A 14,683-nucleotide genomic window follows, 5' to 3' on the forward strand; every position below is an offset into this window, starting at 1 on the left:
CTTAATCATTTTTTCTTTTCTTATTTTCATATAGAAGTCATTAGAGATTGGCTGGTGAAACCTATACGGGACCAGCATGTGAAACCCAAGGGGACAGCTGTTTTTGCCTGTGATATAGCAAGAGATACTCCAAACATTAAGTGGTTCAAAGGATATGATGAAATCCCTCCAGAACCAACTGATAAGACTGAAATACTCAGAGATGGAAATCATCTATACCTCAAAATTAAGAATGCTATGCCAGAAGATATTGATGAATATGCAGTGGAAATTGAAGGGAAAAGATACCCTGCAAAGCTGACACTGGGAGGTATGAAAATCTTACCTTTTATTATCAAAGATAAGTTTTGTGTATGTGTAAGGCCAAGTAACACACCAAGACACATAAGAGCAAAGCATTGCTGGAATGTCTAAAGCATTATGTTACTTCATCTCTGACCAATACAGAACGTGAAGTTGAACTGCTTAAACCAATAGAGGACGTTACCATTTATGAGAAAGAAAGTGCAAGCTTCGATGCAGAAATCTCAGAGGCAGACATTCCTGGACAATGGAAACTTAAAGGAGAACTTCTAAGACCCTCACCTGTGAGTAATTTCACATTTTCAGTTGTTGGTCATACAAGATAACCACAGCCTATATTCAGGATCTACATCCTAGATTCAGATTGGAGTTAATAAAAATGAAGTCTTCTAAAGTCTTCAAGGAGGAAAGACATTTTATGTATTATTTGTGTACAACTTGAACAAATTTTGTAAAATGTTATGACAGGGAATTCTCTCCTTACTTTTATTAGTAGTAATTTTTAAGACTCTATAGTGATCGTATTTGAAACATTTCTCCTATAGGGAATTTATCTCTTTCAAATAGTCACTAAAACTATTGTTTTTCAGACTTGTGAAATCAAAGCAGATGGTGGAAAACGCTACTTAACTTTGCACAAAGTCAAACTGGACCAAGCTGGTGAAGTCCTCTACCAGGCCCTTAATGCATTTACAACTGCCATTTTGACAGTAAAAGGTATGGGAGCTTTTAGAATTCAGGGAGTGGGCTCAACTTCATTTCACATCCCTGTGCATTCTGAAAAGCCTCATTCTTAATGTCTGATTTTCAGAAATCGAACTTGACTTTGCTGTGCCCCTGAAGGATGTCACTGTTCCAGAAAGGCGACAGGCTCGATTTGAATGTGTCCTCACCCGAGAGGCAAATGTTATATGGTCCAAAGGACCTGATATAATCAAGGCATCTGACAAATTCGATATTATTGCGGATGGAAAGAAACATATTCTTGTTATTAATGATTCACAATTTAATGATGAAGGTGTCTATACTGCTGAGGTAGAGGGCAAGAAGACCTCAGCTCGGTTATTTGTCACAGGTAAGAGAGCTAATGAGATCTGTGACATCCCAGAAAGGCACACAAACCTATGACTTTAAAGATAGAATGCCAAGTTCTAAAGCTGTAATAATCAGCATCACCAAGTAACTTTCATAGTGTTACCAAAACAATCCCCTTAATTTGTTTTTTAGTGGAGCTCTATTTGGAAAGATGAATAAATAAATGCCATGTGAAATGGGTCCCTTTTACTTAGGCAGATGAGAGTGGAATTCTGAAGGTGAATTGTGTTTCTGAGCACATTATCTATGCTTGCATTTCAGGTATAAGACTGAAATTCATATCACCTCTTGAAGATCAAACAGTAAAAGAAGGTGAAACAGCAACTTTTGTATGTGAACTTTCTCATGAAAAAATGCATGTAGTCTGGTTCAAAAATGATGCCAAACTCCACACAAGCAGAACAGTACTCATCTCTTCTGAGGGCAAGACTCACAAATTGCAAATGAAGGAAGTGACACTGGACGATATATCTCAGATAAAAGCTCAAGTCAAGGACCTGAGCTCCACAGCACAGCTGAAGGTGTTAGGTAAATGTAACCAACTATAACCAGATAGCCAGTTTCTGAATCATGGAAGTGGAGAGTAATAAAATATTTTGCAACATTTTACTTTTTTTTTTTTTTTTTTTTTGAGACAGAGTCTCACTCTGTCACCAGGCTGGAGTGCAATAGAGTGATCACAGCTCACTGCAACCTCCACCTCCTGGGTTCAAGTGATTCAATTTCTGCCTCAGTCTCCCAAGTAGCTGGGCCTACAGGCATAAGCCACGATGCCCAACTAATTTTTGTACTTTTAGTAGAGATGGGGTTTCACTATGTTGGCCAGGATGGTCTTGATCTCTTGACCTCGTGATCCACCCAGCTCGACTTCCCAACCTTTTACTCTTTAATAAACTTTAGTTTTCATATTCTTCTAATTTTATGCTAAATGTCTTTTGCAGAGGCTGATCCCTACTTCACTGTGAAATTACATGACAAAACTGGAGTGGAGAAGGATGAGATTATTTTGAAGTGTGAAGTGAGCAAAGATGTACCAGTGAAATGGTTAAAAGACGGTGAAGAGATTATCCCTTCACCCAAATATTCTATCAAGGCAGATGGCTTGCGCCGCATCTTAAAAATCAAAAAGGCGGAACTTAAAGATAAAGGCGAATATATGTGTGACTGTGGCACAGACCAGACCAAGGCAAATGTTACTGTTGAGGGTGAGTTGCTCAACAATGTAAAATTCTGAGTATCTGAACCAGCAGTTTATTTGTTTGGTCATGCTAACAAAACTGTATCATTTCAGCTCGACTAATAAAAGTGGAAAAGCCTCTGTATGGAGTAGAGGTGTTTGTTGGCGAAACAGCCCGCTTTGAAATTGAACTTTCTGAACCTGATGTTCATGGCCAGTGGAAGCTGAAGGGAGAGCCTTTGACTGCTTCCCCTGTAAGTCAAGACTAGCTAACCATATAGGAAGGGGGTTGCTTGGTTGTGTAGCGTTTAAAAAGGTATAAAATCTCTTGATAATCTGTAGGAATAACTATATAAATGATGCTTTTTCTTTCCTTCTAAACCCTCACTCCAAACAGGACTGTGAAATCATCGAGGATGGGAAGAAGCATATTCTGATCCTTCATAACTGTCAGCTGGGTATGACAGGAGAGGTTTCCTTCCAGACTGCTAATGCCAAATCTGCAGCCAATTTGAAAGTGAAAGGTATGCTCTACTTGTCAGCCACACTTTTGTATTTTCTTTGCAAGACTTCCTGATATGCCCCTGCATTGATCAAGGGTCATGAATGGAAATGTATTCTGACTTTATCCACTGTCCCGCTTCTTTCAGAATTGCCTCTTATCTTCATCACACCGCTCAGTGATGTTAAAGTCTTCGAGAAAGATGAGGCTAAGTTTGAATGTGAAGTATCAAGGGAACCCAAAACATTCCGTTGGCTAAAAGGAACCCAGGAAATCACAGGTGATGACAGATTTGAGCTTATAAAGGATGGCACTAAGCATTCAATGGTGATCAAGTCAGCTGCTTTTGAAGATGAAGCCAAATACATGTTTGAAGCTGAAGATAAGCATACAAGTGGCAAACTGATCATTGAAGGTAATTTTATCAAATAGTCCGCCCCAAAATTTTTTTTCTTTTAGTTTCATAGCAAATGCTTCAATTAATAAGTTCTTTTTTTTTTTCCCCCATGATAGGAATCCGGCTCAAATTCCTCACCCCTCTCAAAGATGTAACTGCCAAAGAGAAGGAAAGTGCTGTGTTTACTGTGGAGTTATCTCATGATAACATCCGAGTTAAGTGGTTCAAGAATGACCAGCGCCTACACACCACCAAGTCAGTCTGGATGGATGACGAAGGGAAAATTCATTCAATCACGTTCAAAGACCTGTCTATTGATGACACCTCCCAAATTAGAGTAGAAGCTATGGGGTTGAGTTCAGAAGCTAAACTCACTGTGCTTGGTAGGTGCTATTCAAATTTTAATTTTGTTACATTAAATTCAACAGAAATCTGTGGAGTATCTATTCTCTAAAATAGTCTTCTAAGTGTTACATTGCATGAAGGCATCCCAGCTCCTTAAGAAACTATCACATATGTTATCAGGTTTATTTCTAAAACACTTTACCTTTATTACTGTAAAGTAGTGAAGACTCTAGCTAACACCCACAAAATCGCCAATTAAAAGAAAAACTAAAACTGTTCATTAATTATTGACCCTGGTCAATATTTTATCAAAATTATTTCAAAGGAATGTTTTTCAAGTTTCCCATAAGAGACGATACTACATAACTTACATTAATAAGCCTCATTATTTCTCTTGGCCACTTAATATCAACAAGATTAAATATGAAGTCTAACATATATAGACACAATTAAAAGCAAACTATTAATTGATTAAGAAAAACTAACAATGTCAGTCTGAAAGCTTAAAAGTAAAGTAGGCATAATAGAATTTCTAAGAAATTAGAAATTTATCCAAATAATGTAGGAACACAAAATTGTATTTGAAGCTAAATTTCACACTTTTTAGCTACTGTTAATAAAATGTTTCAAAATTCAGTATGAGTGGATTAGATCTGATAAATCCCATACACTGATTCCCTTTCTAATATTTAGAGAACTTTTGAACATAAACATGTTGAATGATTAAACACTTGACAAACTTTAAAAATATTCTCAGAACTCTGGGAGTTGCCTCTTAAACTTTCTAAGAGATTGTCATTTCCCTAAGGTGATTAACAAAATTTTTTCACATACTTTTCTTGCAGAGGGAGACCCATATTTTACAGGAAAACTTCAAGATTATACTGCTGTAGAGAAAGATGAAGTGATTCTACAGTGTGAAATTAGCAAACCAGATGCACCAGTGAAATGGTTTAAGGATGGGAAGGAAATAAAGCCATCTAAAAATGCTATTATTAAGGCAGATGGCAAGAAACGCATGCTAATCCTAAAGAAAGCCTTGAAACCAGATATTGGACAGTACACCTGTGACTGTGGGACAGATAAGACCTCAGGAAAACTTGACATTGAGGGTAATGAAATTTCCATGAGTTTCACTCTTGAAGCATTGGGTTTTTTTGTGCCAGAGGCTGATGACCCTTGCTGACCCTTTACTTTTCTAGATCGGGAAATTAAACTGGTGCGACCCCTGCACAGTGTGGAGGTGATGGAGACTGAGACAGCGCGCTTTGAAACTGAAATCTCTGAAGATGATATCCACGCCAACTGGAAACTCAAGGGAGAGGCCCTACTCCAAACACCTGTAAGGCTATTTCTGAACTTGTCAACAACTAAAGGAACTGGGTGAAATAGAAAAGGACAGGTGAAAGAGTACATGCAGGACATTTAAAACATGATAGCAGTTTCTCTATCAGACCATAAGCCAAAGAAAGATGTCAGGGTCTATGAATGGGCTCAGACTGGCACACTTGCATTATTTTTGATCCAGCAGAGCGGGTATAAGGTTGTAGGTACTCTGTGATGTTGCTAGTTGGCTCAGAATTATACAGCTAAAATAAATGTGGCTTTCCGGATAGTTCCTGTAAGCTTTACTTCCTAAAAAATTAGCTCAGCGTTACATAAAGTTTCCTCACCATTTATTTGCTGCATTCCTTTAATTAAGATATTCTATCCTTAGGAAAAAATTTCAAAGAAAATTATTTTCCATGAAAGTTGTTCTATTTTGTTGGTACAGGACTGTGAAATTAAGGAAGAAGGCAAAATACACTCCCTTATTTTGCACAACTGCCGTCTGGATCAGACTGGTGGAGTGGATTTCCAAGCTGCCAATGTTAAATCTAGTGCCCATCTCCGAGTTAAGCGTAAGTACTGTATGTTTTTGAGGAAAATTAAAATAAACTTTTACAGAAAATGAATATGAGTGAAATTAATTGGAATTATTTTATTAGTTAGAAAATACTATTAAAACACAAAACTGGCTCTCTTGCATTTACCACTTTGACATTCCAATATGGAAGTGGTTCAAATAATAAAGTTTTAGAAATGTTGTTGACCTTGCCATTTGAACAAGAGAAAATCTAGCAAATCGGATTTTCCTGCTCTGTAGTCCACTCACTGAAAGTAGATACATATACAATGAGAATCTAACTCAAAACCCTTGAAGACCACTTCCCTCAAGTGGCTGTGCAACTGGGAGCACCAGAAAGACAAACTTTGCTGTGTGGGCACTTCAGATTCAAGAAAGAAGGTGGAGAGCATTAGGCTAAAATTTCTGGAAGGTGCAAAGTGTTTGATGGATAGGAACAGCCTCTTATTGAGGGCCCCTTGTCCTCTCCCAATCAGAGTCTTAGTTATTTTGGAAGTCACATACCTTATGTAGCAAGAAGAACTTGACGCCTGGCAGAGAGACAGATGCAGCACAGATTTCTTGCTGACCTTGTACGTCAGCACGAAGAGGCCCCTACATATACTCGCTCTCTGGCCACCAGCTCTCCCCTTTCAGCACCCTGAGGCTACGTTCACATGGGAGTTAAAATAGTGACCAGTCCTGTGGCTTCTTGAAGAAAGCAACCATGAAGATTCATATCTAAGTCTCTGTTTATTCTTTTGGGATTACAAAATGAGTAACACAAAGCTGTTTCTTCCCTCTCGAAAAGCACGAGTAATTGGTCTTCTGAGGCCTTTAAAGGATGTCACCGTGACTGCAGGAGAAACAGCCACCTTCGACTGCGAGCTCTCTTATGAAGATATTCCGGTAGAATGGTATCTCAAAGGGAAGAAACTAGAGCCCAGCGATAAGGTAAAAATTAGGCATGCCTTGTCTTACTCGTTCTTTTTCTCAAGTTCTTTCACCTTCACTTATATGTTCCTTATTCTTTGCTCTTTCTAACATCCCTTCCTCTGCCTTTGGCTTTCTCTTTCCTGCCTTTAGCCTGATTTCTATTGAAATTGTAAAGCAAATTTTTTCATTTTTTATTAGGTTTAACCTGATGATATTTTCATTGAAATAGAAATAAAAATTTCAAATATGATCAAGTTTTAGTTTTTTGAAGAAAAGGCAAGACTCGATGACTATCAATGATAGTTTCTTTGATTAACCAGAAGACAGGAAGGATTAAACAGGCTTTCCAACTGGATGCTCTGCAACAATGGTGCACATTAAGTTTTAAGACTAACGCTCTCCATCCTATCTAGTGTTCTGCGTAAAGGGGATTAAGAGGAGAAGATTGAAATTCCATTTCGGGCAGTTGGTCAAGTAGTTGAGATAACTTCTGGGCAGATTTGCTCTTCAAGCATTTCTCCAAAGCTATTTTTAACCTGCAAGTGCTTTGGGCTGTGCAATATCTGGAATGCAAGTGGACTATTTAAAGTGCAACTGATGGTACTGACAAGAAAGAAGGGCTCCGTGGTTATCCACATATGTAAATGAAATACTTTTTAAAGTTTTGGTAAATAACTAGCTCCTACTGCTAGCTTTTACTAACATTCTTTATGCCCAAGGTTTTAACTATAAGTAAGAACCGAGGGATTATTCAGATTGGCCCACAATACAGTTTGCCTAAATTGATCTATATTTTGTCCCCAGTAACAACATATGTCTTTAAATTATCTTGACAATCCATCGTTAATTTAATATGTTCAGCATAGGTTGGAAATAAAGCACCAGACAGTACATTGTTCTTTAACATTTTGCCCCAGTATTTCAGAAATAATATTAAATGTGCCATAAAGAACTCAATACAAATCAAACTTTGAAGACTTAAAGGAATATAATTAAAAAGGGATTCAGTTAACAAAAAGCTACAAAATTAACTGAAGTATTTGAAAAAAAAAATGCCTTAAAGTAACTGCTTTGAAACAAACTATTATTCCCATAGAGTGATTACAGGATAATTCACTAGCAGTCATCTGGTAGGTAACCCCTGCCTGTTATACAGATAATAAGGAAATCTTCTTGGCCTCCTTTTTTAATAACTAGAAAAAGCAGCATCACATTCCATTTGTAGCATGAGAATTAAGTTACATATAAGAAAACCTTCCTTACAATGAGGTCTTCTAAATATTGAACTGAGGGAGGCATCTCTACCTTCAAGCTTGTTGTTTGAAAATGTGTGTTTATCCTATCAATCATGATTTAATTAACTTCATGTCTGAAGGTAGAGAATTGGTTGACTTTTCAAGAATCTTTCTAGATCTGTACATTTATAATTTATATATAGGAACACCGCTTAAGGACAAATGATATTGTTCTTTCATTACTAAATATCGTGTCATCATATTAAGAGCTTTTTATTAAAATATCAGTCTCAGTTCTAATACTAAAACTACACTATTTAAATTCAAATGTAGACTCCTAAAAATCTTATTCACATTTTATTTTTTAAAAAATTCTTACTATAGCTAAAATTTTTTCTACAGTTAGAAAGGATCAGTTTACTATAATTCTATAGGGCCCCTTTGCATCTCTTTTGGCATAGGAATTTTAATCCTTTACTCTAGGCACCCAAAATACTTTAGCCTTTTGTGAACTTGCTCTTGCATTACTTAAAAGTCTCTTTTCAAAAAGAACTTAAATATAAGCTTTGAAGTAATAAAATCATTTTATGACATTTGGCAGGTTTTGTTTATATTAAGTTTATCAGAACAAACTTGCTCTTGTCAATGTAATTTCAACCTTTAATATTCACTTTTTGTAAAATGTCTAGCCTCCCTCCAAAACTACAGTAACCAAACAAGCAAAAACAAGCTATACAAATAGGAAATGTGAAGGGAAAACTGTAGACATGAGGTGTTGCATTTTTTTCTTTGTTGTTGTGGTTGTTGTTTCTGGCTGTCAGTTTAAGAAAGGACTGCCAAGTTCCAAATAGCATTTGATAATTTTAAAGTTAAATTTTAAATTTGATAAACTTAAAAATTAAATATAAAACTTTAATAGTTTTGTCAGTCATAGCCTACTATACTATTGTAATATGCTGCTATTACAAATAATTATTTTTTTAAATCTCTAACATTATTCTTATATAGTCTACCGAAAAATCTTCAACATTTATTTCCTTGGTTTATTTTTATGAGGTATCAATCAGTTTTCCTTTTCTTTCTTTTAATATAGTAGAGGTAAACTGTATACAAGCTGTTTATTGAGAAGCACTGCATTCTGAGCAGTGTCCTAGAGTAGCCTCAGATGATAAAGCAATATAATATTAAGCAGATAAAATGTATCTGTGGATGGATTAGAAACTGAGACCTTTTTAAGTAGGCAAAAGTATCATTCCAAAATTTATATTGAACTGTCATTAAAAAGCAATTTTTCCCTATTTCAGTACCATGCCTTTGGATAAGTAGCTCTGTTCCAAGGGCATATTTAATAACCCTCTCCTAGCTGTTATTTTTCCTGATTGTGTTTTTTTGGCCATTCTCAATTATTAATATAATTATGTGACTAACCATGCCCAGTTATTAATTAAGGAAAACACCTTTAGGTGAAACCTTATTTCTGATTCTTTTTTTTACACCAGTATGATAAATAGTTCCACTGGTGAAAACCTTTACATTATTTTTAACTCTAAGTAAACCCTTAAGCAGTGCCAAATCAGCCTGGATGACAGGGCACAGCTTCTTAGGAATTTTAGACCATAGAACTGGAAGAACTCCCAAGTCTCTTCACTGTCAGAATGACCCTATCTGTAGCCCCACTGACATCTGATTTTCTCATTCCTGTTCCTTAAACACATGAAAAGGGAAGAAGGGTCCAACCTTAATTTGCAGTTTTGAACAAAATTAATAGGTTGTACAAATTATTTTAATCATAGGTTTAATTGGTTTGCAAATAAGTATCATCGCTAAAATAAATGGGAAGAAGGATTATAGCTCATTGTTGCAATGCAAACACCTTACATTTCAGAACATAATGTTTACTTTCAGCTTGCCATAGCCAATCTTTTTCTTTCATCCTTTCATGATTTTGCTTTTCTAAGTTCTTCCTTTATGTATATATATAAGCCTAGTATCAGAATGGGGGCATATACACACACACACGTATGTATATACTATATGTGCTATACACCTACACATATACCAAAAAGACCACAAATGTAAGCAGAAATTGACCTGGGCAATTTCGACATGAAAGGCTACCTAGTAATTATATAAAGGCAACTATGAAAGCCTAAAATTTTCTTAAAAGATCCCAAACTATTAGTTGAAATTATTTTTGAATGCATATATGCTAAATATATTATTATAAAACAACTTGGAAAGCTCTATTTCAAACCATTTACCTAAATGAATTAAATGCACCCATATACTAGATTGCTGTTTCATGATTCTTTTTTTTTGTTTAAACAACTAGGTGGTCACACGTTCCGAAGGAAAAGTTCATACACTTACTCTGAGGGATGTAAAGTTAGAAGATGCTGGGGAAGTCCAACTAACAGCAAAAGATTTCAAAACTCATGCCAACCTCTTTGTGAAAGGTAATTACAATGCTTATTTTTAAATACATGTATAAGGCAGAGGGTCGTAAATAGTGCCAACTCTCAACTATCTTTATATGATGAGTGCTACAGATGTTTAAAACCAACTAAATAATCAAAAGTCTAATTTTACCTTTTGGCATAGCAAAATACTTCACAAACTATCTTTTTAAACAGTCAAAAATTGACTAGCACAGGTTTTACTTCCTCCCTCTGTCTCCATTGTTTTTATTGCACATCCTAGATCTTCAAAAGCCAGCTGGAGGAAGAATTATTATCAAGCTAGGTATCCATCACTTTATTAACCAAGAGTTGGCTGTTATTTCCTTAATGTTTACTAGTTTTTAAAGCAATTTTCCTCTTGTCTGTACAAATAATGATAAAACATCATTATTGGAGGAAAACGTCTGAGTGTAATCAAAACTTGAAAATAAAACTTAGAACAGAAAAAAAGCCCTGGAGATGCCAGGGGAAAGTTGAGAAGGTACCAGAACTCTTGGAGAAGGAAAGGAGTACCATGGCTAATAAGTATGATTCTTTCAGAACCCCCAGTTGAATTCACTAAGCCTCTTGAGGACCAGACGGTCGAAGAGGGAGCCACTGCAGTGCTAGAGTGTGAAGTCTCCAGAGAAAATGCTAAGGTGAAATGGTTCAAAAATGGGACAGAAATCCTCAAAAGCAAGAAGTATGAAATTGTTGCTGATGGCAGGGTCAGAAAACTTATTATACATGGCTGTACCCCAGAGGATATCAAAACATACACTTGTGATGCTAAGGACTTTAAGACTTCCTGTAACCTGAATGTCGTGCGTAAGTATTCTTCTCACAAAGGACTTTTCATTTGCAACTCTTTGATAACAACAACAACAAAACAACACAACACTTTTTGCATGCCCTTCTTGGCCTAACTGCATTTATTGGCAGCTTCCAGTATTAGCACTGACCTAACCTGATCCCTTATGAGTTTAAAGAAAAAAAGAAAAGAAAAGTCTTATTCTATGTCTGGTCTGATTAATGATGGAGCAACCACTTTTCCCTATGCTTCTTTTCTCTCTCTGAGTAGTGAGTAGCTGTGCTCTTTGTCTACATGGAGTCAGCATACTGTATGGATATTCTGATACAGATGAGGAGAAACTGAATTTTAAAGATAAGTAGGGAGTCCTAATATTAAAAAGAAAGAAAAAGTGATTTGCATGTGGAAAGAAAATGAATTTTCAGGTGTGGGGAACAACTAGAAAATAAGCCTGAAATTTCAGTCTCAGTAGGAGCATACCAGTGATCTGCTGTAATATAACAGCTCATTCACATGATTCAATCTCTGAGAATAAGAACGGATAAGAAGATGGAGCAAGGCCTGGACTCTTTGAATGAAGAGAGCTCTAATGGTTTTTAGCATTACTTCTTCCTCTGGTGAAAAATGTAATTAATGTCTTTTTTCAAAATGCCACATGCTAGCTTATTTCATTCATTCCTTTGTCGAGTGATGACATTTTTCTGCGTATTTTTGTGCAACATTTGTTTGCTTGGTTTGGTTGCTTCCTGTCTGTCAACAGCTACAACCTAGTGACGCTACTTCATGCATCTCGTACTGCGTTTTTGTTACCGCTTTGTGGTTGCTCTGCTTAAGCTTATGTCAAAGTAGCTTCTTGGGTCTCCTTCTTCCCCTTGACATCTACCTCATTCCAAGAAGGCTCAGCTGCAAGGAGCATATCTTCAAACCTGTTAGCCAGCATTTGCCTCAGAATCTTCTTGTTCAAGAAAGGTCATCTTGGGAAAGACTCACAAGGAGCTCTGAAAGAAGGAAGGGCAAGGGGGCAGCTCCCTAATCCTGTACACTGGATGAATTAATTCTAGAGATTAATGAAATAACAGATGTAAAAAACCCAGTCCCCTCCCATACAAAACACATTGCTTTGTTGCACTAATAGATTTTATGCCTGACTTATATGTGACATCTTCAAAGCTGATTTTTTTAAAAAAGCTGAATATATGCATTTCAATTACAGCCTCTTAGCCATACACAAATCTGGTCATAGTGCTTTAAGCTGTGTTATCTTTGAATTCCGCTACTTTCTCAAAGATTGTGCTGGCTGCCTTAAATAAGACAACGTTTCTTTGCTACTGGTGTCTGGTATTTCCTTTGACAATATCTTTCAAGTCTGGTGCAGTACAAATGAAGATTTTTCTTCCAGCTATTATTCAAAAGAACTGAGATGGTTCCCTAGTACATGTACTATACACACACATATGCTCACTAGTTGGACATATAGAATGCCACATGATTTTATGTAAACTATAGAAGTATCTAAAAAGCAAAACATCATACCTGATAGGCAGCTTCAAGCGATTTCAAAGTCAGTTGTAGTCTATTAAGATGGAAAGGCCCTACAAAGCACTCACTTTTTATTAACGTATACCATGGTAGCATCAGAGTACATTTCCAGAAACCTCATTTTGAATTCTGATGACATTCTCTTACAGCTCCTCATGTGGAATTCTTAAGACCACTCACAGATCTTCAAGTTAAAGAAAAAGAAATGGCTCGATTTGAGTGTGAACTTTCCCGAGAAAATGCTAAGGTCTGTGATTGTATACCTGTCATCTTGTACTGTCAAATAACTTTATATTTACTTTTGTTCTAGCCAAAATCAGGAAAAAAAGTTACTCAAAACTTTCTCTGGCAACTCACTTTACTTTCAAAGATAATTTTAGTATAAAATGTATACTTGACTTTAATTGTTCGCTTTTTAGTTTATTAATTATTAATAATTTTTCAAGTAATAGTAAATTATTAATTTCAATAGTAAATTATTAATTTGCTATTACTTGAAAAACACTGGATTCAAAATCAGGAGATTTAGATATTAGTTTAAACCATATGAAGCTGCTGTTTTTTAAGATCAGAAACAGTCAAATGTCAGCCATTGTATTTGTTTCAACTAAGTACCTCTTATTGCCATTAACTACAATTGGCAAGTTTCTTCAAGTCTGAGCCTCAGTTTACACATCCAAGAAGTTAGTCTGCATGATTTCTATGGCCCACTATGGCTCTACAAATACATGATCCCATTGTTTTTAATAACTGATAATAGTATCTCTCATTCATAAGAAAAAATGTTTCTCTGGTTTATCTTGAACTAAGTATGCAGTGCCTACTCTATCAGCAGCTCACTTAACAGTAATTGGTAAGATCGTTCTTGCTTTTGGGGTTTGTTTACATTTGTGTCTGCCACTTTGGTTCTTCTTCATACTGTGAAGTCTTGTTTGTAGCTTTCAGAAAAACTCAAGATCATAGTTCCGCTTAAGGACACCCGTGTGAAGGAACAAGAAAACTGATAATATATTTATTATGAATATAGGTTCAGTGGTTTAAAGATGGTGCTGAAATTAAAAAGGGCAAAAAATATGACATCATATCCAAGGGAGCAGTGCGCATTCTCGTCATCAACAAATGTCTACTAGATGATGAAGCTGAATATTCCTGTGAAGTAAGGACAGCGAGAACTTCTGGCATGCTGACAGTTCTGGGTAAGAGCACAGTCATTCTTTGTGAAGTATATGTGTTGGGAAAAAATAATAATTTCCAATTTAACTCAATGTGCTTTTTCTTTTTCAATGCTTGCAGAAGAAGAAGCTGTCTTTACCAAAAATCTTGCCAACATTGACGTTAGTGAAACAGACACTATAAAACTGGTTTGTGAAGTCTCCAAACCTGGCGCAGAAGTGATTTGGTATAAAGGGGATGAGGAGATCATTGAAACAGGAAGATATGAAATACTGACTGATGGACGGAAGAGAATCCTGATCATTCAGAATGCTCACCTTGAGGATGCCGGCAACTACAACTGTCGACTCCCAAGCTCTCGAACCGATGGCAAAGTCAAAGTACATGGTATGAAAACTACTGTGAATGGTCTTTTATTTCCAACAATTCATACTTGCTAGATTTAAAGTACAAGGACATACGTTTCTAATATCTTGTAACCTTTTCTTCCCAGAACTGGCTGCTGAATTTATCTCAAAGCCCCAAAACCTTGAAATACTTGAGGGAGAAAAGGCTGAATTTGTCTGCTCTATCTCAAAAGAAAGCTTTCAAGTCCAGTGGAAGCGAGATGACAAGACACTTGAATCTGGAGATAAATATGACATTATTGCCGATGGTAAAAAGAGGGTCTTAGTTGTGAAAGATGCCACGTTACAAGATATGGGCACTTATGTCGTCATGGTGGGAGCCGCCAGAGCAGCAGCTCACTTGACAGTCATTGGTAAGTTTGTTCTTGCTTTTAGCATTTTTCTTGTATTTGTATTTACTACTTCCATCTTTCTTCATACTATAAAGTCTTATTGGTTGC

At 36.3% G+C, this 14,683-nt stretch overlaps 1 protein-coding gene across 1 annotated transcript in view; it reads left to right on the forward strand.

The window, feature by feature from the left end:
• Positions 1-14,683, forward strand: part of LOC101030681 (titin) — a 271,305-nt gene that overhangs the window by 161,733 nt on the left and 94,889 nt on the right. The window contains 20 exon segments of the mRNA XM_074399411.1: positions 35-310; positions 448-587; positions 894-1,020; positions 1,115-1,378; positions 1,660-1,926; positions 2,340-2,603; positions 2,690-2,829; positions 2,973-3,099; positions 3,226-3,492; positions 3,591-3,857; positions 4,665-4,931; positions 5,022-5,161; positions 5,594-5,720; positions 6,516-6,658; positions 10,208-10,331; positions 10,875-11,141; positions 12,813-12,910; positions 13,691-13,859; positions 13,957-14,223; positions 14,330-14,596. Of these exon segments, the coding sequence (XP_074255512.1) occupies positions 35-310; positions 448-587; positions 894-1,020; positions 1,115-1,378; positions 1,660-1,926; positions 2,340-2,603; positions 2,690-2,829; positions 2,973-3,099; positions 3,226-3,492; positions 3,591-3,857; positions 4,665-4,931; positions 5,022-5,161; positions 5,594-5,720; positions 6,516-6,658; positions 10,208-10,331; positions 10,875-11,141; positions 12,813-12,910; positions 13,691-13,859; positions 13,957-14,223; positions 14,330-14,596 (4,008 nt within the window).

This window comes from Saimiri boliviensis, chromosome 5 (assembly GCF_048565385.1).
Source record: "Saimiri boliviensis isolate mSaiBol1 chromosome 5, mSaiBol1.pri, whole genome shotgun sequence".
In the NCBI taxonomy this organism is placed as follows: Eukaryota; Metazoa; Chordata; class Mammalia; order Primates; family Cebidae; genus Saimiri; species Saimiri boliviensis.